Genomic DNA, 17,218 nt, shown 5'->3' with positions numbered 1-17,218 from the left:
TTACAAATTTGAAATTAATTACAAATAATTAAATATGAATGATCTAAAAGCCATTATTTTAAAAGGTATTGCCTAGGATGTCTGGCATCGTCCATCGCCTCAATTTTTGGAAAGAAGATTTTTTTAGGNTAGATATATATATATATAAAATAGAGATCTTATGAAAAATTTAAAATAATAGAGATGGAAAACGGTGACAATCATATCGACAAGAAGAGAAAGATCGACGCCGTCAGTCCCGAAGAGGACAACGATGACCAGTTAAACCTTACTTTGTCCCTTAAACCATTCGTTCCAAGGACGCCGCAACCGTCTCCAACTTTGCCGCCACCACCGACGTCGGTACCGGTTTATGGACTATTTTCCACGAGTGCAATTGTCAACTCTCCAAGAATCTCTCCACGGCCACCTCGCCAATTGCCCCCGACACCACCGCGGATACCAGTTTATTTGCAATTCTTCCCGATCCCAACCCCCCTCGCCTCTCCAACACACTCTCCACAACCGCCTCCGCCACTGACGGAAGTTTATGGAAACTTATATCCAAACGAAACCCTCAACTATACAATACTATCTCCACCGCCACCTTCGTGTCCATCGTCACCAGTTTATCGACAGTTTCCCCCCACAGCAACCCTCAACTCCTCAATACTCCCTCCACAACCATCTCCGCCTCCACCGTCAATCTTTCAAGAACCTTCTTGCAATGGAGATGGCCACCCATGGCCGCCACGCTCTCGGCGTAACCCTACTCAACTCCCCCGAGGAGGAAAGAGCCTCGAGATCGCGCCGCCCTACTCTTGGGCAACGAACCTCCGTGCCACAGTGCACAGCCTACAGCACCTACTCTCCATCCACATCCACACCATAATCGGCGACGTCCAATGCAAGATATGCGGCCGAAACTACGAGATGGGGTTCGACTTGCGGCAGAAATCATTAGAAATCTTCCAATTTATCATCGAAAACAAGGGCCAAATGCAAGATCGAGCCCCCAGTGCTTGGCTGATCCCTTCTTTACCTCCATGCAGATTATGTGGAGAAAAAAATAGCGTGAAACCTATAATTTCCGATAAGAAAAAGACAGTTAATTGGCTTTTCTTGCTTCTGGGCCAAATGCTGGGTTTCTGCAGCTTAGCTCAACTCAAGTATTTTTGCAAACACACGAATAATCATCATACAGGTGCTAAAGATCGACTGCTCTATCTGACTTACGTGCAATTGTGCAAACAGCTTGATCCCAACGGACCTGTCGATCGATAATACGAAATATTTGGTCATGATTTCATGCTGCTGCATGTGGGTAAGATCTGCAGGCTATCGTTGAATCACTCTAGGCGCACATATATCGAACGCTAATTAGCTCTCATATAGGATGCAATCATTTGACATGACTTTACTATATTAGGTAGTCACCATGCATGCCTATTATGTGCAGGCAGCTTCTTTTCAAGTTTTGATGAGTAAAGTTTTTTTTGGTTTATTTTCCTATTTTTTTTTTTGTAGTTTTTTGGTTTCGTTTTAAACTCTTTCATTGTCCAAAGGATTATTTGATTTTTGTGAATATTGGATTTAATCTGGTTTCAGTTTGGCTATACTTCTACAATAATTTGGTCACGGTTCCACATAGTTCTGGTTTAGATTTATTTTTAACAACAGCAGGAGACACATCCATTATGTCTTTGAGATATCGAATATACCATTCGTGCTTGGTTTGATGTATACTATAGATAGACATGCAGAAGTTCTTGTACTATCTAGCTAGATTTGCGCAGTAGCCTCTACAGTCTGTGGTAGGGCAGATTGCGTGGTGCACACTAGTATATATGCGCACAGAACCATGCATGTAATGGATCATCTTCCTGTATTGACTAGTAAGCCACGAAGAACGGGTATGGACACGCCATAGTTCCATTTCCCATTGAATTTTGTATATTTTTTGCATATAATCCATGACAGACAGTGTCGACTAATTTTTTAAAAGGCGATTTTGTTGTGGTTGTGTGTACATACACATATTATATTATACATATATGTACATGCAAGTAAATGGAACGGAAAGAGTGAGAAATAGGAAGCCATGAATGATTATATTATATGGATTTGATGTTTATTTCCTTAATGTAAAATTTCATTTTGTTGTGACTTGTAATGATGTGAAGCCATTGAAACAAGCTTATATGTTAGTTTTGGTTAGAGTCTTGTTTTAATCAATGTTTTTATAATCGGATAGGTGATCGGATCTACTTAAAAAAATAATTCAATCGCTCTTGACTGAGTTTGACTGCTAAAACAGTTTTTGAGTATGTTTAGGACCAGATCAGACCTGTGGCCGATTTCCAATCGAGCCGGCCGAGTGAGTCGGTTTTGAAAACGGTTGTTTTAATCAAACAACCTTTAGAAAATAATTGCCTAAGTTTTAGGGTGGTAATCGAAAGATCCAAAGATGGAAAAGCGTCAAAGGGCATTCCAATCACGATTCATCAGCTTCCCCTTACGTCCTATCCACAAAAACAAACCGTGTCAAGAAAATTTCAGTTTATATATGTAGGAAAAAAGTATACATGTTTCAATCACTTCTTGTCTAATAAGTAGGTAACTTAAGGGGAGAAATAAATAAGCATATTCAACGAACAGGAAGATGCAGAGAAGTCAGAAAATAATGGGGCCCTGACCCTTTGAAAAGCAAAGGGAATCCCGAATGAAGGAATAGTCCAAAGTATATGCCATGTTCTTCAGCATATACTTATGAAGGTGCCAGACCAGGTTGCATAAATAAACTGTTATCTCTTATATCTGAAAACATGTAAGGGCATCTCTACGCAGCCTAATTTGAGTACGAAAGGCGTATTGTGTGGGGAAAAAATGACTGGGCGATCCTCCTTTGGCAAGATAGCCAGACATGCATTTTTCTTGCCAAAGGAGAATTGCCCTGCCATTCATTCTTACAATGCTGCTACAATACTTTCAAATTCATAGGCGATAACCTTCTTCTGTAATTCTCATTGTGCTGCTACTAACGATGATAGCTCAAAGTTTTTTTCAATTATCACAAGTTCTTTTCCTTGACAGATACCATATCATCCAGAGAAATCGTCTTTCTCTGAGTATCTATTGACAAATACGTCAGGAAATTCCATATTTGCGATAGTAAGTTGATATTGAACCAACCACTGTACATTTTTCTCCTCGCAATACCTTGCAGCTCCATCTGGGAAGTGCTCCTGTCTCATATGAAAATATGATTTGCAAAAACTATGAGGAAGATGGAGAAAAGTACTTTTCAGTAATGACAAAAATGGCATAGATCGAGCAAGCTACTAGAAATTGAAGGTGATAATGGAGAACGATAAGTCCAATTAGCCAGCGTATATGCATCAGGGGGCAAGTGGGATGAAATGGGGAGGAAAGTGAATAAGATGAGATGGAAGGAAGTTAAGAAGCTCACTGGTTGCATTTGGTTGCCCGTCGGGAGTGGAGTTCATGTCTTTACCTAGGGGAACGGATCCCACTCAGCTGCCAAGGCTTATATATTATACCCTAGGAAACTTGACTTGTGAAATTTATTATACAGTTGCCTCGAAAAAAAAGACTCAGACATTCGATTATATTTATCTGGACATGTTTCTTTCAATATTTCTACTTTTGTCAGATGCCATAGTATACGTTTAACCGAGCATATACCGTTGTCAGTGGTAAAGATGTTGTTTCTGTAAGAAAAACGTGACACATGTTAAAGAAGAAGTGTGTACAAATTGATATTGGCGACGGCCAAGAAAATTTAGATGCGTACACGATTCTCCTTCTGAATCTCGGCTCCCGATACATTCATCGATGGTATGAAAAAACGCCTATAAATAGAGACGATTGAGGTCCCTAAGCACACACACCTCATAAGAAATATACACCATCTATCGAGAGGGTGGAGTGCTTAGAAGATTTCAACCGGAAAGAAAAGCAGAGAAATCAAAATTTTCAATGGCCGGAGGTAATACTCGATCTATTTCCGCATATAGTTTTATCATGTTTATGTATACGTAAAAACATGATTTTGGAGAAAAATTTCTAACATTTGGTATCAGAGCCGTGATACCTCTGCCTTGAAAATTTGTTTTCTGAAAATAAGCGATATCATAAAATTTCTTTGAAATTTTTGTAGAAGAAACTTACCTGTTCTCGGTTGCACCTTGAAGTTCTTCTTTGAAGCCTTGAAAATTATAATTGATTCTCGATATTTTTAAGAAATGAGAAATTTTGTTTCGTAAGGAAAAGTTGCAGAAAACCTTCTGAGACATTGAAGAAGAAGTCTCAAATAATACAATTGTGCATGAATACATTCAATTATCGTTCAAATAATTCACGTGATATTAATGATGATCACGACACATAATTGAAAGTTGTCTCAATTATTATTATTATTATTTTATTATTTATTTTTAAAAAAAATGTGGGACCCACATATGTTGACATTTCTTTGCCATTGTCGGAAATTTTTTTTTTTTTTAAAAAAATTTTATTTATTATTATAANGTAATGTATTCATTCATTTATTATTATTATAGTAATAATAATAAATAATATTAATTAATGTGTAATTAAGTTATATGTATTATTTAGTATATATATAGCATTTTGTTAAATAATTTGTACACATTAAAATAATTCAAAGATCAATGTAATTTCTAATACATGTTTAGAAATTATTTTTGCATGTTAGATATAATGTCAAATATTATGGATAAGTGTTTGATGTGTACATGCAAATTTAATATTATGATTGCATTTAATTTTGAAACTTAAAATGCAAATAATATTGAAAAATAATTGGTACATCAATATTCACATTATGTTCATATTAAATTATATTAAGTTGTTTATAATTTGAAATGAACATATTAAGTAAGATGTGAATATAATATTAAAATTAAAATATTTCAGATATTCACAAATGAACAAAGAATCTTCACTTTATCACTACTCTGATAAAAGAGAAAAACTGATGAGGAGCCCACATATAAATGTGATTCTCACTTTATCACTACTCTGATTGAAGAGAAAAACTGATGGGGAAAGTATTTGTTCATATTAAGTAAAAATGTGAATATAAAAATATTAAACGAAAAATTTTTGGCTTATAAAGATTCACATAAAAGTGAATAATTAAGTTGAATAATAATTATAAGGTGACATAAGAAAACATGATCTGAGGGAGTTCTTCATAGATCGGTTTAAACTGCCTTGACTAGCTACTGGTCTCCCTGAGGAACGTTGCTCTGACTAGGAGTTAGGTATTTAAAGGGCCTTAGCACTACCTATCTTTCCTGGGAGCACTCTTGGAAAATGTTGATAATGTTACTAAATAATTATTATATAAATTATTAAAGTAAAGCCAAAATTTTGTCCGGTGAACCGTATAATTTTAAATAATTGAGGAATAGCCACAGCATCCTTAATTATGGAAAATTATGCATTAAGTGGATTTGGATCACATAATGGACATCAATTGTAATTAATTATATAAACATAATAAATTTTACCCCACAGGGATTTTTATTATATTTATATAACTAATTAGGTTAAAATATCAAATTATATTTTTCTTAATTTACCCACAGGAGTTAAGGAAAATACAATTTGATAGTTTTATCATAAAGTTACAGAAAAATCTTATTGAATTAAAATTTTAGCCCACAGGCAAATTTTATGTCACTAGATTTTTTAAATTACATTGGTAAAACATGACATTGTCTCAAAATTTTAAGCATATTATATTTTGTGCAGTTATGCAACCTGCGAGTTTTTCTGATATGAAATGTGACATTCCCGAACTAAAGGGCGACAACTATAAAATATGGAAAGAAAGAATTCTTCTTCAATTAGGGTGGATGGATATTGATTATGCTATACGGAAAGACGAACCATTTGCTATTACTGAAAACAGCATTCCGGATGATGTTGATCTTTATGAAAAATGGGAGCGATCTAATCGACTCTGCGTAATGTTCATAAAGACCAAAATCTCTGCTGGTATGCGTGGTTCTGTTGACCAGCATAATAATGTCAAAGAATTACTGAAGGCTATTGATGAACAATTTCAGTCTTCAGATAAGGCACTTGCGAGCACCCTAATTATGGAATTCTCTTCATTAAGGCTCACCAGTGTGAGAGGTGTGCGAGAGCACATAATGAAAATGCGGGACATAGCGGCTCGGCTCAAGACACTTGAAGTGGAAATGTCTGAAACTTTTCTTGTGCACTACATTTTATGCACTCTTCCACAACAATATGGACCCTTCAAAATTTCCTACAATACACATAAGGATAAATGGTCAATCAATGAATTAATGACCATGTGTGTTCAAGAGGAAGGAAGGCTGTTGATGGAAACAAGTGATAATGTCTTTATGATTACACAAGGAAAGTATAAGAAACAAGCCAAAGTCAAGGGAAAAGGAAAAGGAAAAGGAATAATTCCACCTCAACCTGACATTAAGAAAGAATCCAAGTGTTTCTTCTGTAAAAAGACGGGACACATGAAGAAGGATTGCAATAAATTTAAGGACTGGCTTGAAAAGAAAGGTATTCCTACTTCATTTGTCTGTTATGAATCTAATATGGTTAATATGATTTATAACACATGGTGGATTGATTCTGGTTCTACAATCCATGTTACAAATACCTTGCAGGGTATGCAAAACCTAAGGAAGCCAATAGAAAATGAGCGGAGCATCTATTCAGGAAACAAGATGTCTTCGCATGTGGAGGCTATTGGGACTTGCTGCCTAGTGTTGAATAGTGGTTATATTTTAAAATTGGAAAAGACATTTTATGTTCCTAGTTTTTCTAGGAATTTAATTTCGGTTTCAAAACTTGTACCCCTTGGTTATTCATTTCAGTTTTTGGATAAATCAATAAATTTGTTTTATAAATCAAATCTTATTGGAAATGGTACAATGGTTGATGGTCTTTTCTCTATTTATTTACAAAATAATAACACCACTATGCATGTTCAAGGAGGTATTAAAAGATGTGTTATAAATGAAGATTCCTCTATATTATGGCATCGGAGATTGGGACACATCTCCATAGAGAGGATTAAAAGATTAGTAAATGATGGAGTACTCAGTACTTTAGATTTTACTGATTTTGAGACTTGTGTGGATTGCATTAAGGGAAAGCAGACTAATAAGTCTAAAAAGGGTGCCAAGAGGAGTACAGAAATATTAGAAATCATACATTCAGATATTTGTTGTCCAGATATGGACATGCAAAGTCCGAAATACTTCATCTCTTTCATTGATGATTACTCACGATACATGTATATCTACATGCTTCATAATAAAAACGAAGCACTTGAAGCCTTTAAGGTTTTTAAGGCTGAAGTGGAGAAGCAATGTGGAAAATATATTAAGATCGTGAGAACTGATAGAGGTGGAGAATATTACGGTAGATACACTGAGAATGGACAAGCACCTGGTCCGTTTGCGAAGTTTCTTCAAGAACATGGGATTGTTGCCCAATATACTATGCCTGGTTCTCCGGACCAAAATGGCGTAGCTGAGAGGAGAAACCGAACATTATTGGACATGGTGAGGAGCATGTTTCTTAGCTCTAAACTTCATAAATCTTTGTGGACTGAAGCTCTTAAGACAGCTGTGTATATATTAAACCGAGTTCCAACCAAGGCTATCCCAAAGACGCCATTTGAGTTATTTAAAGGTTGGAAACCGAGTTTACAACATATACGCGTTTGGGGTTGTCCTTCTGAAATAAGAGTTTACAACCCACATGAAAAGAAACTGGACCCAAGAACTATAAGTGGATATTTCATTGGGTATGCCGAAAAATCCAAAGGGTACAGATTCTATTGTCCATCTCACAACACTAGAATGGTGGAATCAAGAAATGCAAAATTTCTTGAAAATGACTTGATTAGTGGGAGTGATCATGACATAGTTTTTGAGAATGATCACATTAATGCACAGCCCTCTTATTCAATGGACAGATTGATCGTTATTCACACCCCTCAAGACCAAATGGGTGTTAGACAACAAGTTAATGAAGTTCCACAAATTGCTGATGAAAATCCAGTAGATCAAGTTGGTAATGAAGAACAACAAGAAATTGTTGATCAACCAAACAACCTTAGGAGATCTACTAGAATAAGAAGATCAGCAATATCTAGTGATTATGTTGTGTATTTACAAGAATCGGATTTTAACATCGGAGTCGAAAATGATCCTGAAACGTTTTCACAAGCCATGAATTGTAATGAGTCAAAACTATGGTTTAATGCTATGAAAGAAGAGATGAATTCTATGGCAGTTAATAGAGTCTGGGATCTTGTTCAGTTGCCTGATGGTGTAAAAGCCATTGGATGTAAATGGGTCTTCAAAACAAAGAAAGACTCATTAGGCAACATTGAAAGGTATAAAGCAAGACTCGTTGCTAAAGGATTCACTCAGCAGGAAGGAATCGATTATAAGGAGACTTTTTCTCCTGTATCTAAGAAAGATTCTCTCCGTATCATTCTAGCATTAGTTGCACATTTTGACTTAGATTTGCAACAAATGGATGTGAAAACAGCTTTTCTCAATGGAGAACTAGAGGAAGAGGTTTATATGAAACAACCTGAAGGATTCTTCTCTAGTAATGGTGAGCAATTGGTTTGTAAGCTTAAGAAATCTATATATGGATTGAAACAAGCTTCCCGTCAATGGTATTTAAAATTTCATGATGTTATCTCTTCATTCGGATTCGTTGAGAACCTCATGGATCAATGTATATACCAGAAGGTCAGTGGGAGCAAGATTTGTTTCCTTATTCTATATGTGGATGATATATTACTTGCAACCAATGATAAGGGTTTGTTATATGAGGTGAAACAATTTCTCTCTAAAAACTTTGATATGAAGGATATGGGTGATGCATCTTATGTCATTGGCATTAAGATACATAGAGATAGAATTCGAGGTATTATAGGTCTGTCTCAAGAAACCTATATCAACAAAGTTTTAGAGAGATATCGGATGAAAGATTGTTCACCAAGTATAGCTCCTGTTGTGAAAGGCGATAAATTCAATTTGAGCCAATGCCCAAAGAATGATCTAGAGCGGGAACAAATGAAAAACATTCCTTATGCTTCTGCTGTCGGAAGCTTGATGTATGCTCAGGTTTGCACTAGACCTGACATTGCATTTGTTGTTGGGATGTTGGGAAGATATCAGAGTAATCCAGGTTTAGACCATTGGAAAGCTGCAAAGAAAGTAATGAGGTACCTTCAAGGGACCAAAGATTATATGCTTATGTTCAGACGAACTGAGAATTTGGAAGTAATTGGCTACTCTGATTCAGACTACGCTGGCTGCATTGATTCAAGAAAATCCACTTCAGGATATATTTTTATGCTAGCTGGTGGAGCTGTATCTTGGAGAAGTGCAAAACAGACATTGACTGCTACTTCCACTATGGAAGCTGAGTTCGTATCTTGTTTTGAGGCAACCTCACATGGTGTATGGTTGAAGAGTTTCATTTCAGGGCTTAGAATTATGGATTCTATATCTAGGCCATTAAGAATATATTGTGACAATTCAGCTGCTGTTTTTATGGCTAAAAATAACAAAAGTGGTAGTCGAAGCAAGCACATCGACATTAAATATTTAGCCATACGAGAACGTGTTAAAGATAAGAAGTTACTTATCGAGCACATTAGCACTGAATTGATGATTGCGGATCCTTTAACTAAGGGCATGCCACCATTGAAATTTAAGGATCATACAGAAAGAATGAGACTTGGTTCCTTTATGTAATTTTGTTGTAAGAACAAATTTAATGAAACTATGATGTGATATTTTCTCATATTTGTTGTGTACACATTCATTGATTTGAGAAATATCAATAAAGTTGGACCTCGAATAAACATAAGGTTTATTCATTAAGTTATACAGTTTGAGATACATAATGCATTGTGATACATGGAAGATAATACTCGTTTGTAGAGGAACTATTGCCATGATTCATGTATTTTGTTTTCTCCTATGGTAAAAGAGATATATGTGTCAAGTGGGAGAATGTAAGAAAAACGTGACACATGTTAAAGAAGAAGCGTGTACAAATTGATATTGGCGACGGCCAAGAAAATTTAGATGCGTACACGATTCTCCTTCTGAATCTCGGCTCCCGATACATTCATCGATGGTATGAAAAAACGCCTATAAATAGAGACGATTGAGGTCCCTAAGCACACACACCTCATAAGAAATATACACCATCTATCGAGAGGGTGGAGTGCTTAGAAGATTTCAACCGGAAAGAAAAGCAGAGAAATCAAAATTTTCAATGGCCGGAGGTAATACTCGATCTATTTCCGCATATAGTTTTATCATGTTCATGTATACGTAAAAACATGATTTTGGAGAAAAATTTCTAACAGTTTCTTGCTTTCACGTTTGTCTTGAAAATGGATTGCTAAGGATTCTGAATACGTTGTCAAATGATGTAAAATCATCGGGGTGACATCGTAGATGGATCATGCCCTTCTCGCTTTGGGCATGAGTCATGTGAACCAAGAACAAGAGTATTTACTGGTACATATATATCATCATCATCTTCTGTATCTCTCTCTCTCTCATAGGTCATTTAATAATCTAATATGATATCGGTTTTGCATTGTACAAGACCCCAAATTCTCATTTGTTGATCATTATGATACGTAGGTTGCCATATAGGATGCAGGGCAACCAAAAGGTGTGGAAAACACCATTGAAGAATATATACTCTTCAATTCAGCTTATTGTACTTGGGCATAGAGCTATTGGATCCTTGCGTATTCTGTTCGTTTTTTTAATTGGATCGTTCTGTTGACAAGCTTGTGAAACTATAAAAATTAATTTCTCCCTTTAATTGGATTTATAATATATCAGTTGATAACAATTTATGGAGCTGAAATTTTCTCCGTCTTCGCTGTTAAGACTTTTATTTGCTTGCGGAATCTGGAATGTTGATAATCCGTTGACAATATGCATATCTTTTGCAGCTGTTCTGTGGGGATTGTCTTATCCTGTATATTCTACATTTAAAGCCATCGAGGCAAAAGATCAAGATGAACAGCAAAAGTGGCTTTTGTATTGGGCTGGTTGGTTGAATTGTTAAAATTATTGTCGATAAATTTATGGTCATATATGAGATCAAATTGGTCCTATCTGGAGAGTTATATATGCTCGTGTTTTCTAAAATCTGCAGGCCGTGAGAGAGAGAGATAGAGAGTTATATTGTTTAATGCCTGGTGTTTGAATTGCAAATAATTAGTAATTTTTAGTGCCATATGTCTATTGATGCTCTAGAATACTGTCCTATCATAAATTTTTATATTAATTTTAGGATGGATAATGGAATTATCTATGTTTTCCAGAACTTTCCAGAACTATAACTAAACGGACATCATCGACTTATCATTTTGCTGAGATCACATGTTTGCAGCTTATGGATCTTTCAGTGTTGCCGAGTTGTACGTTCACAGATAAATTTCTCTGTTGGTAATTTTATACCTATTTTCTTGCCCCTTTTTCCATCGGATTAAGGCACACTGTCGCGTACTTACGAACCTGAATATAATATTTCTTTGTGTGTCTCACTCGTTTGGTAATCTTAGGTTTTCATTAAAGTTTGTTTGGTTTTTGAGGTTCCCTCTCTACTATCACATGAAGTTTGCATTTCTTGTTTGGCTTCATCAACTGCCATCTGTTGACGTGAGCTTATGCATTTCATTTTTCTTGTTTCAGTTACAATATTATTTGTGGGGTTCGCTTCTTCTTTTTTTTTTTTTTATTTTTATTTTTATGAATCTTTCGGTTCGTTCTTGTTTGGGCAGGGAGCAAGACAACTGAAACGTCCCCGTTTTAAAAATGCGGAATATTTTTTATTTTTTTTTAAAAAAAGCTCTTATTTACAAAATAACATTTAAAATAATTGTATTTATTTGTCAATAAAAATAACGCAGTTTTAAAAATAACCAAAATCTTCTAAAATCAACGTAAACATAAGCGAGTAAAAATCTTAAAATCATCAACGTATGAAAATGTTCATCTCCTCTCAAATCTCATAAATCATAATGCGGAAAATATGCGGTCCTCGGGTCGTGTCACCGCACCAGGTCTACCTACTCAGAGTTCGGCACCTCAGTCCACTCATCATTAAGCTCACCTGCATCACGCACGGCTAGTGAGTCTAAAGACTCAACACACCTGCACCGTTAATAGCAAATACATATGCATAGCACACAGCAGTGAAAAATATCATACTCAACATACCTTTCGTGAACTTTAAAAACGTAACATAAACGTGTCGTGTAACATTGTGACGTGTCAAAACAGCTCATCGTTAATCATCATTCATCATTATCATTCATCGTTCATCGTTTATCATTTCCTTTAGTGATTTCAGTTCATTAGAAGTGACTATCGTACATCATCATTTACGATGGATCCATCGTACATAGAACCGCGGTACCCGGCGGCTGTCGGACATCAGTGACAGGATCACGCATCCACTGTGCCTAGGCCTCATCATCAGCATTTACATATACGTCTTAAACATTTACATATACTTCGATAGCCACAACTAATTCCCGTCATTCAAAACATTATCATTTTCATCACTTATAAAAATCATGAACCACTGCAATTTTCTTTAAATTCAAGCATGCAACGTATATGTTCATAAAATCTTAAAACTCGTGAATCATGATGCATAAACATTTAAAATATCATAAATTTGTGCTCAGGGCGCTGTCAGGACCAAAATCTCACCCCGATTGCAAAATGACCATTTTGCCCATGGAAACCCAAAATTATCGTTTCACCCCTGGACCTCTAAAATTGACCCGAAGCTTACCAAACTCCTTAAAATATCCCAAAACATATTCAAAAGCATTCCTAGACGTAAACTCGAGCCCAATACACAACTTAACCGATTTGTTTTAAAACTTAGACCGGAGTCCCGGTTTTAACCCGGATCGACTCGAAACTTAACCAAAATTTCTCCTACCTTGAATCATGTCTTAAACTTACCCAATCAGCCTTAAAACCACACGCTCCAGCCCTCTAATACCCAAAAAAAAACGAGACCCAAGGGTGCTGAAATTTTCTGCACGTTCACATCATACCACTAGTCGCACTATTCTCTCGTATCATCTATCCTAGACTTAACCATCGAGGGCCCGCCCCAAACCAGCCCCCTCTAGCTCACCTCGGCACTCTCCTGGACGTCTCCAACCAGTGCTCCTAGTCCTGTGCCCGCAGCAAACAAAAACCACAAGACGCGAGCCCGAAACAACCCACGCGACCCTAACTCACGGCTAATTCCTTCAACCTTCCTTCCACTCAACACCAGCCTTTCAAGAGTTGCTCCAGGGCATGTCTCAGACCCATTAAGGTCTGCCCCATGTCCCTAGCATGCTCCATGCATCGGCACCCTCTTACAAATTCTTGATCTAACCAACATACACACTCCAAAGCTAAACGCGATCGGCCCCCCTTGCCAACCCGTGCCTCGACATGATCATCAGCCTCCTTTCCTCATAAAACTCAACGCCTACAGGCCCTTAATAACACAATTCAGCAGCCCCCATGCAACAAATTACACAAAACATGAGTATGCAACAACCGATGCCAATTTTCATGCCAAAACTTCAATAAAATGCACACACCATATGGATGGAAGGATTTAAATGCATTTACACTCATTTTCGTATAATATTGGCGTGGATGATGTGCAAAGGAACAAACATGCGTGCCTGGTAAATGTAAAAACGTGAGAAGAATGAAGAGAGGAGCGCCGGAGATCCTTGGGTGCAAGAACAAGCAAGAGCCGATGCCTTCTTGGGGTTGCTGGTGAAGAAAGCGAGGAGAATTGTTGCTGATAGGAGTGTGTCGGCTGAGTGGAGTTTAGGTTTAGGTTAAGTGGGTGTTTAAGTGTTAATTAAATAATAAAATAAACGTACATTTTATGTTTTAAAATAATTTAATAAAATATCAAAGAAATTTAATAATTTGCATGCATGTGGTTCACGTGGACTTTCCGATTTTCGGGACGTTAAAACAACTGTACATGAATCATCTGGGCCCTTTTCTATGAAAGCATCAGCCAAGACTAGATCAACTTGTGGGCTTCTTATATGGTGATCAAATGGTGAAAGCATATCTTCTTCCTTTTGCGATGCTTGACTGACGACTTTCCTGGATCAGATGAAGTTTTAGTAGTCCATATATACTGGATTGTGTTACTCTCCTAGATGACCTGATCTAATTTGTCTTGTGTAATTTATGCCGGTGGATCGGGAATTGTATTGTTCTTAATTATCAGTACTTGATATATATCCATGCATTTTTTTGAGGACCTTTTGCAGAAATTAGTGACTGAATGTAATAGTTCCCAACTCTCATATCAGCTATGCCTCTATCTTGCAGGCTAAATTTGTCAGCAATCATGAAGCAGAACGAAATCCAATTTTTGAAATCTAATTACTATGATTTGCTTGCGTTATTCAAGTGCATGATCGATCATGCATGGATGCATGCCCTTGTGATTTATTTGTGAAGTTTCTGTTGTTTGGTGGATACAATTTCCAATGCATTTATTCTCATATATACTACTCGCTCCATCCATCTTACCAGCTAATGACGTGGTTAAGGAAATCATTCACCCCTGGGCGAAGGCGAGTTGATGTCGCTGCTAATATATAGAAGCTCCTCCCCAATTCAGAAAGAAACTGCTTCAGATTCTGAAGATGAAGAGTGATGATATATTTTTATTGATCGATTATGTTTAGAAGTAACCTGTTTCTGAAAAATAATATATATGGAATAGTTGATAGTCTTCCTATTTATATACATTGTTTTTACTAACTAAAGTACTCTTTTTTCATTTTATATATATTTTCCCTATTTTAATTAGTACACATTTCTTCCTTTTAATTGATATTAAATATTATTATTTAGAAATATATATTATTAAAATATTTGTTATGTAAAATGTAAGCAATAATTATAGTATATATTATTAAAATATTTGTTATGTAAAATGTAAGCATTAATAATTATAAGTTTTACGTAAGTTTATAATAATTTTTGTGTGTAAGTCATTGATTTTTTTTATATTTCACTTACTGATATTTTTATTTGCTTTTAATTTAATATTTGATTATATAAATTAAAATTATAATATTTAAATGTATTGTAAATTATATTTCTTTAATTGTATTATCAAGTATCTACTGCTTTAATAAAAATTATTATTTTTTAACAACGAAACTCGACTTTCTTTTGAATTATACAATAGTTCAAATTCTGTGTTCTTCAATCACTCTCATTTCATTATTGCTTTCAACAATCCTCTACTAATAATTATACTACTTATAATTTATGATAATCAAACATATGATAAATTTTTTATCAAAATTTATATATGATAGTAACAATAAAATCAATATTTTAAATCATATTTGATCGCCTAACTATTACTTCTCAACATGCACTAATTTTAAAAAGAAACAAAAATATATAAATATTCCTTATAGATTCTAAAGCTTGTGAGAATGAAGGCCGTTGTTGATTACTATGTGAACAGGAAGCAAGATGCCTTGACTCCGTTCTCCGATGGTTCGGAACGATAAGAAGCTCGTTTCCATTTCGTTGACTCTTGTAAGAATATAGCAGATTGAAGTTCACACAACTTCCGACAGCAAATGGTATGTCAACTGTTGATCTGTTTGTTAGTTTATTTGTTTCTGATTCATCTTTCTTTACCAGGCTTTCAAATAAAAAATATGAAAATAGTTTTTTTATGGATCAAATCAATTGTTTTATTTGGGCAGTGTGATGTGAGAATAATTGATTGTTATAGTAATAAAAATGTGTTATATATTAAAGTTTCATAAAAGATCATTACTTGAGTACATGTTATTCATAGTGTGTTATATATTGAAGTTTCATAAAGGATCATTACTTGAGTACACGTTATTCATAGTTAAATTTTATGTTATGTGAGTAGTCTGATTGTTTTTTCAATTTAAACAAAGTTAGAATTTAATCTGGAAATTTGTCTACATTTCTAACAAAATAACTTATGTTCTATAATAGTTTCCATTTATAAACTCTTTCAGTTTCAAATGAAGTAATGACATCAAGACATGAATAACAGACATGATGATCGTTCAAAAGCCACTGGAATCATATTGGCACGATCTCACAACTTTAAACTTCCCCATCTCAGTCACCGTGACGAACTCCTACGAGATTTCAGTGCCCACGCATCCACGATCATGGAAATTGAGACTATATATGCTCACGAATATGTTACACCCGGTGGACAGTAGCAGTTGATATTGCTTAGGTAGCCACCATTCCATATTAGATCAATAACGAGATTAAGTAGTTTCGAGTTAGGCTTTTCATCTTTATCACATGCATTTCAATATATGTTATTTTCTGTCTTTACAAGTCACAATACAAGACATATCTTATCTATACTAACTATAAATATGTGAGTTGAATTGTGAATTTACTTGGTTACCCTTTCACTTACTTGGTTATCCTTTCACTCACTATTACTTCATTAATGTTTTATTTATTTATTTAAGTGAAATATGAGTTTGAATTGTTAATTTACTTATTTAATCTTTAATTCACCATTACTTCATTAATGTTTTATTTATTTATTTAGGTGACTTTTCAATTTTCTGATATAAAGATTGATATTGAAAATAAAAATAACTTTATTTCATTATTTTAGTTGAATCAACGACAAATATTACAAACACATTAATATGATACTTTATTTTATTTTTAATTTCATAAATTGTGATATTTAATTAATGTCTTAATACACATATCAAACTTACACTTTTCTACAAGTGTCATTGAAAACATGTCAGAAAATGTCATTTTTATGGTACTTTTCCAATGAAAATAGGAATTGAGACCATGTAGATTCTATATGCTCTTTTGCAAATTTTTCTTATATTTTATTAGTCGTATAATTTGATTAGTTTGATTTATTTCAACTAGACAGAGAAATTAATGATAAATTATGTCATTCTTTATGGTACTTTTCCAATGAAAACGGACATTGAGACCATGTAGATTATATATGCTCTTTTGCAATTTTTTTTATATTTTATTTGTCGTATAATTTGATTAGTTTGATTTATTTCAACTAGACA

At 35.0% G+C, this 17,218-nt stretch overlaps 2 protein-coding genes across 2 annotated transcripts; both read left to right on the top strand.

Moving 5' to 3' along the window:
* The first annotated feature begins 183 nt into the window (after positions 1–183).
* On the top strand, positions 184–1,453 carry LOC140958776 (uncharacterized). The gene has a single exon (XM_073416343.1). It carries the CDS (start codon positions 184–186, stop codon positions 1,261–1,263), a length of 1,080 nt encoding a protein of 359 aa, XP_073272444.1. The 3' UTR covers positions 1,264–1,453.
* Positions 1,454–10,338: 8,885 nt separating this feature from the next.
* LOC140958775 (HVA22-like protein k) lies at positions 10,339–14,519 on the top strand. Its single transcript, XM_073416342.1, is given in 8 exon segments — positions 10,339–10,348; positions 10,433–10,511; positions 11,036–11,057; positions 11,059–11,134; positions 11,479–11,506; positions 11,651–11,742; positions 14,081–14,187; positions 14,466–14,519. Coding segments are annotated over 8 exon segments (468 nt in total).
* The last annotated feature ends 2,699 nt before the right edge of the window (positions 14,520–17,218 follow it).

This window comes from Primulina huaijiensis, chromosome 15, assembly GCF_012295235.1.
Source record: "Primulina huaijiensis isolate GDHJ02 chromosome 15, ASM1229523v2, whole genome shotgun sequence".
Taxonomy (NCBI): Eukaryota; Viridiplantae; Streptophyta; class Magnoliopsida; order Lamiales; family Gesneriaceae; genus Primulina; species Primulina huaijiensis.
The sequence above is the reverse complement of the archived record's forward strand: the minus strand, read 5'-3'. Positions and strand labels throughout refer to the sequence as shown.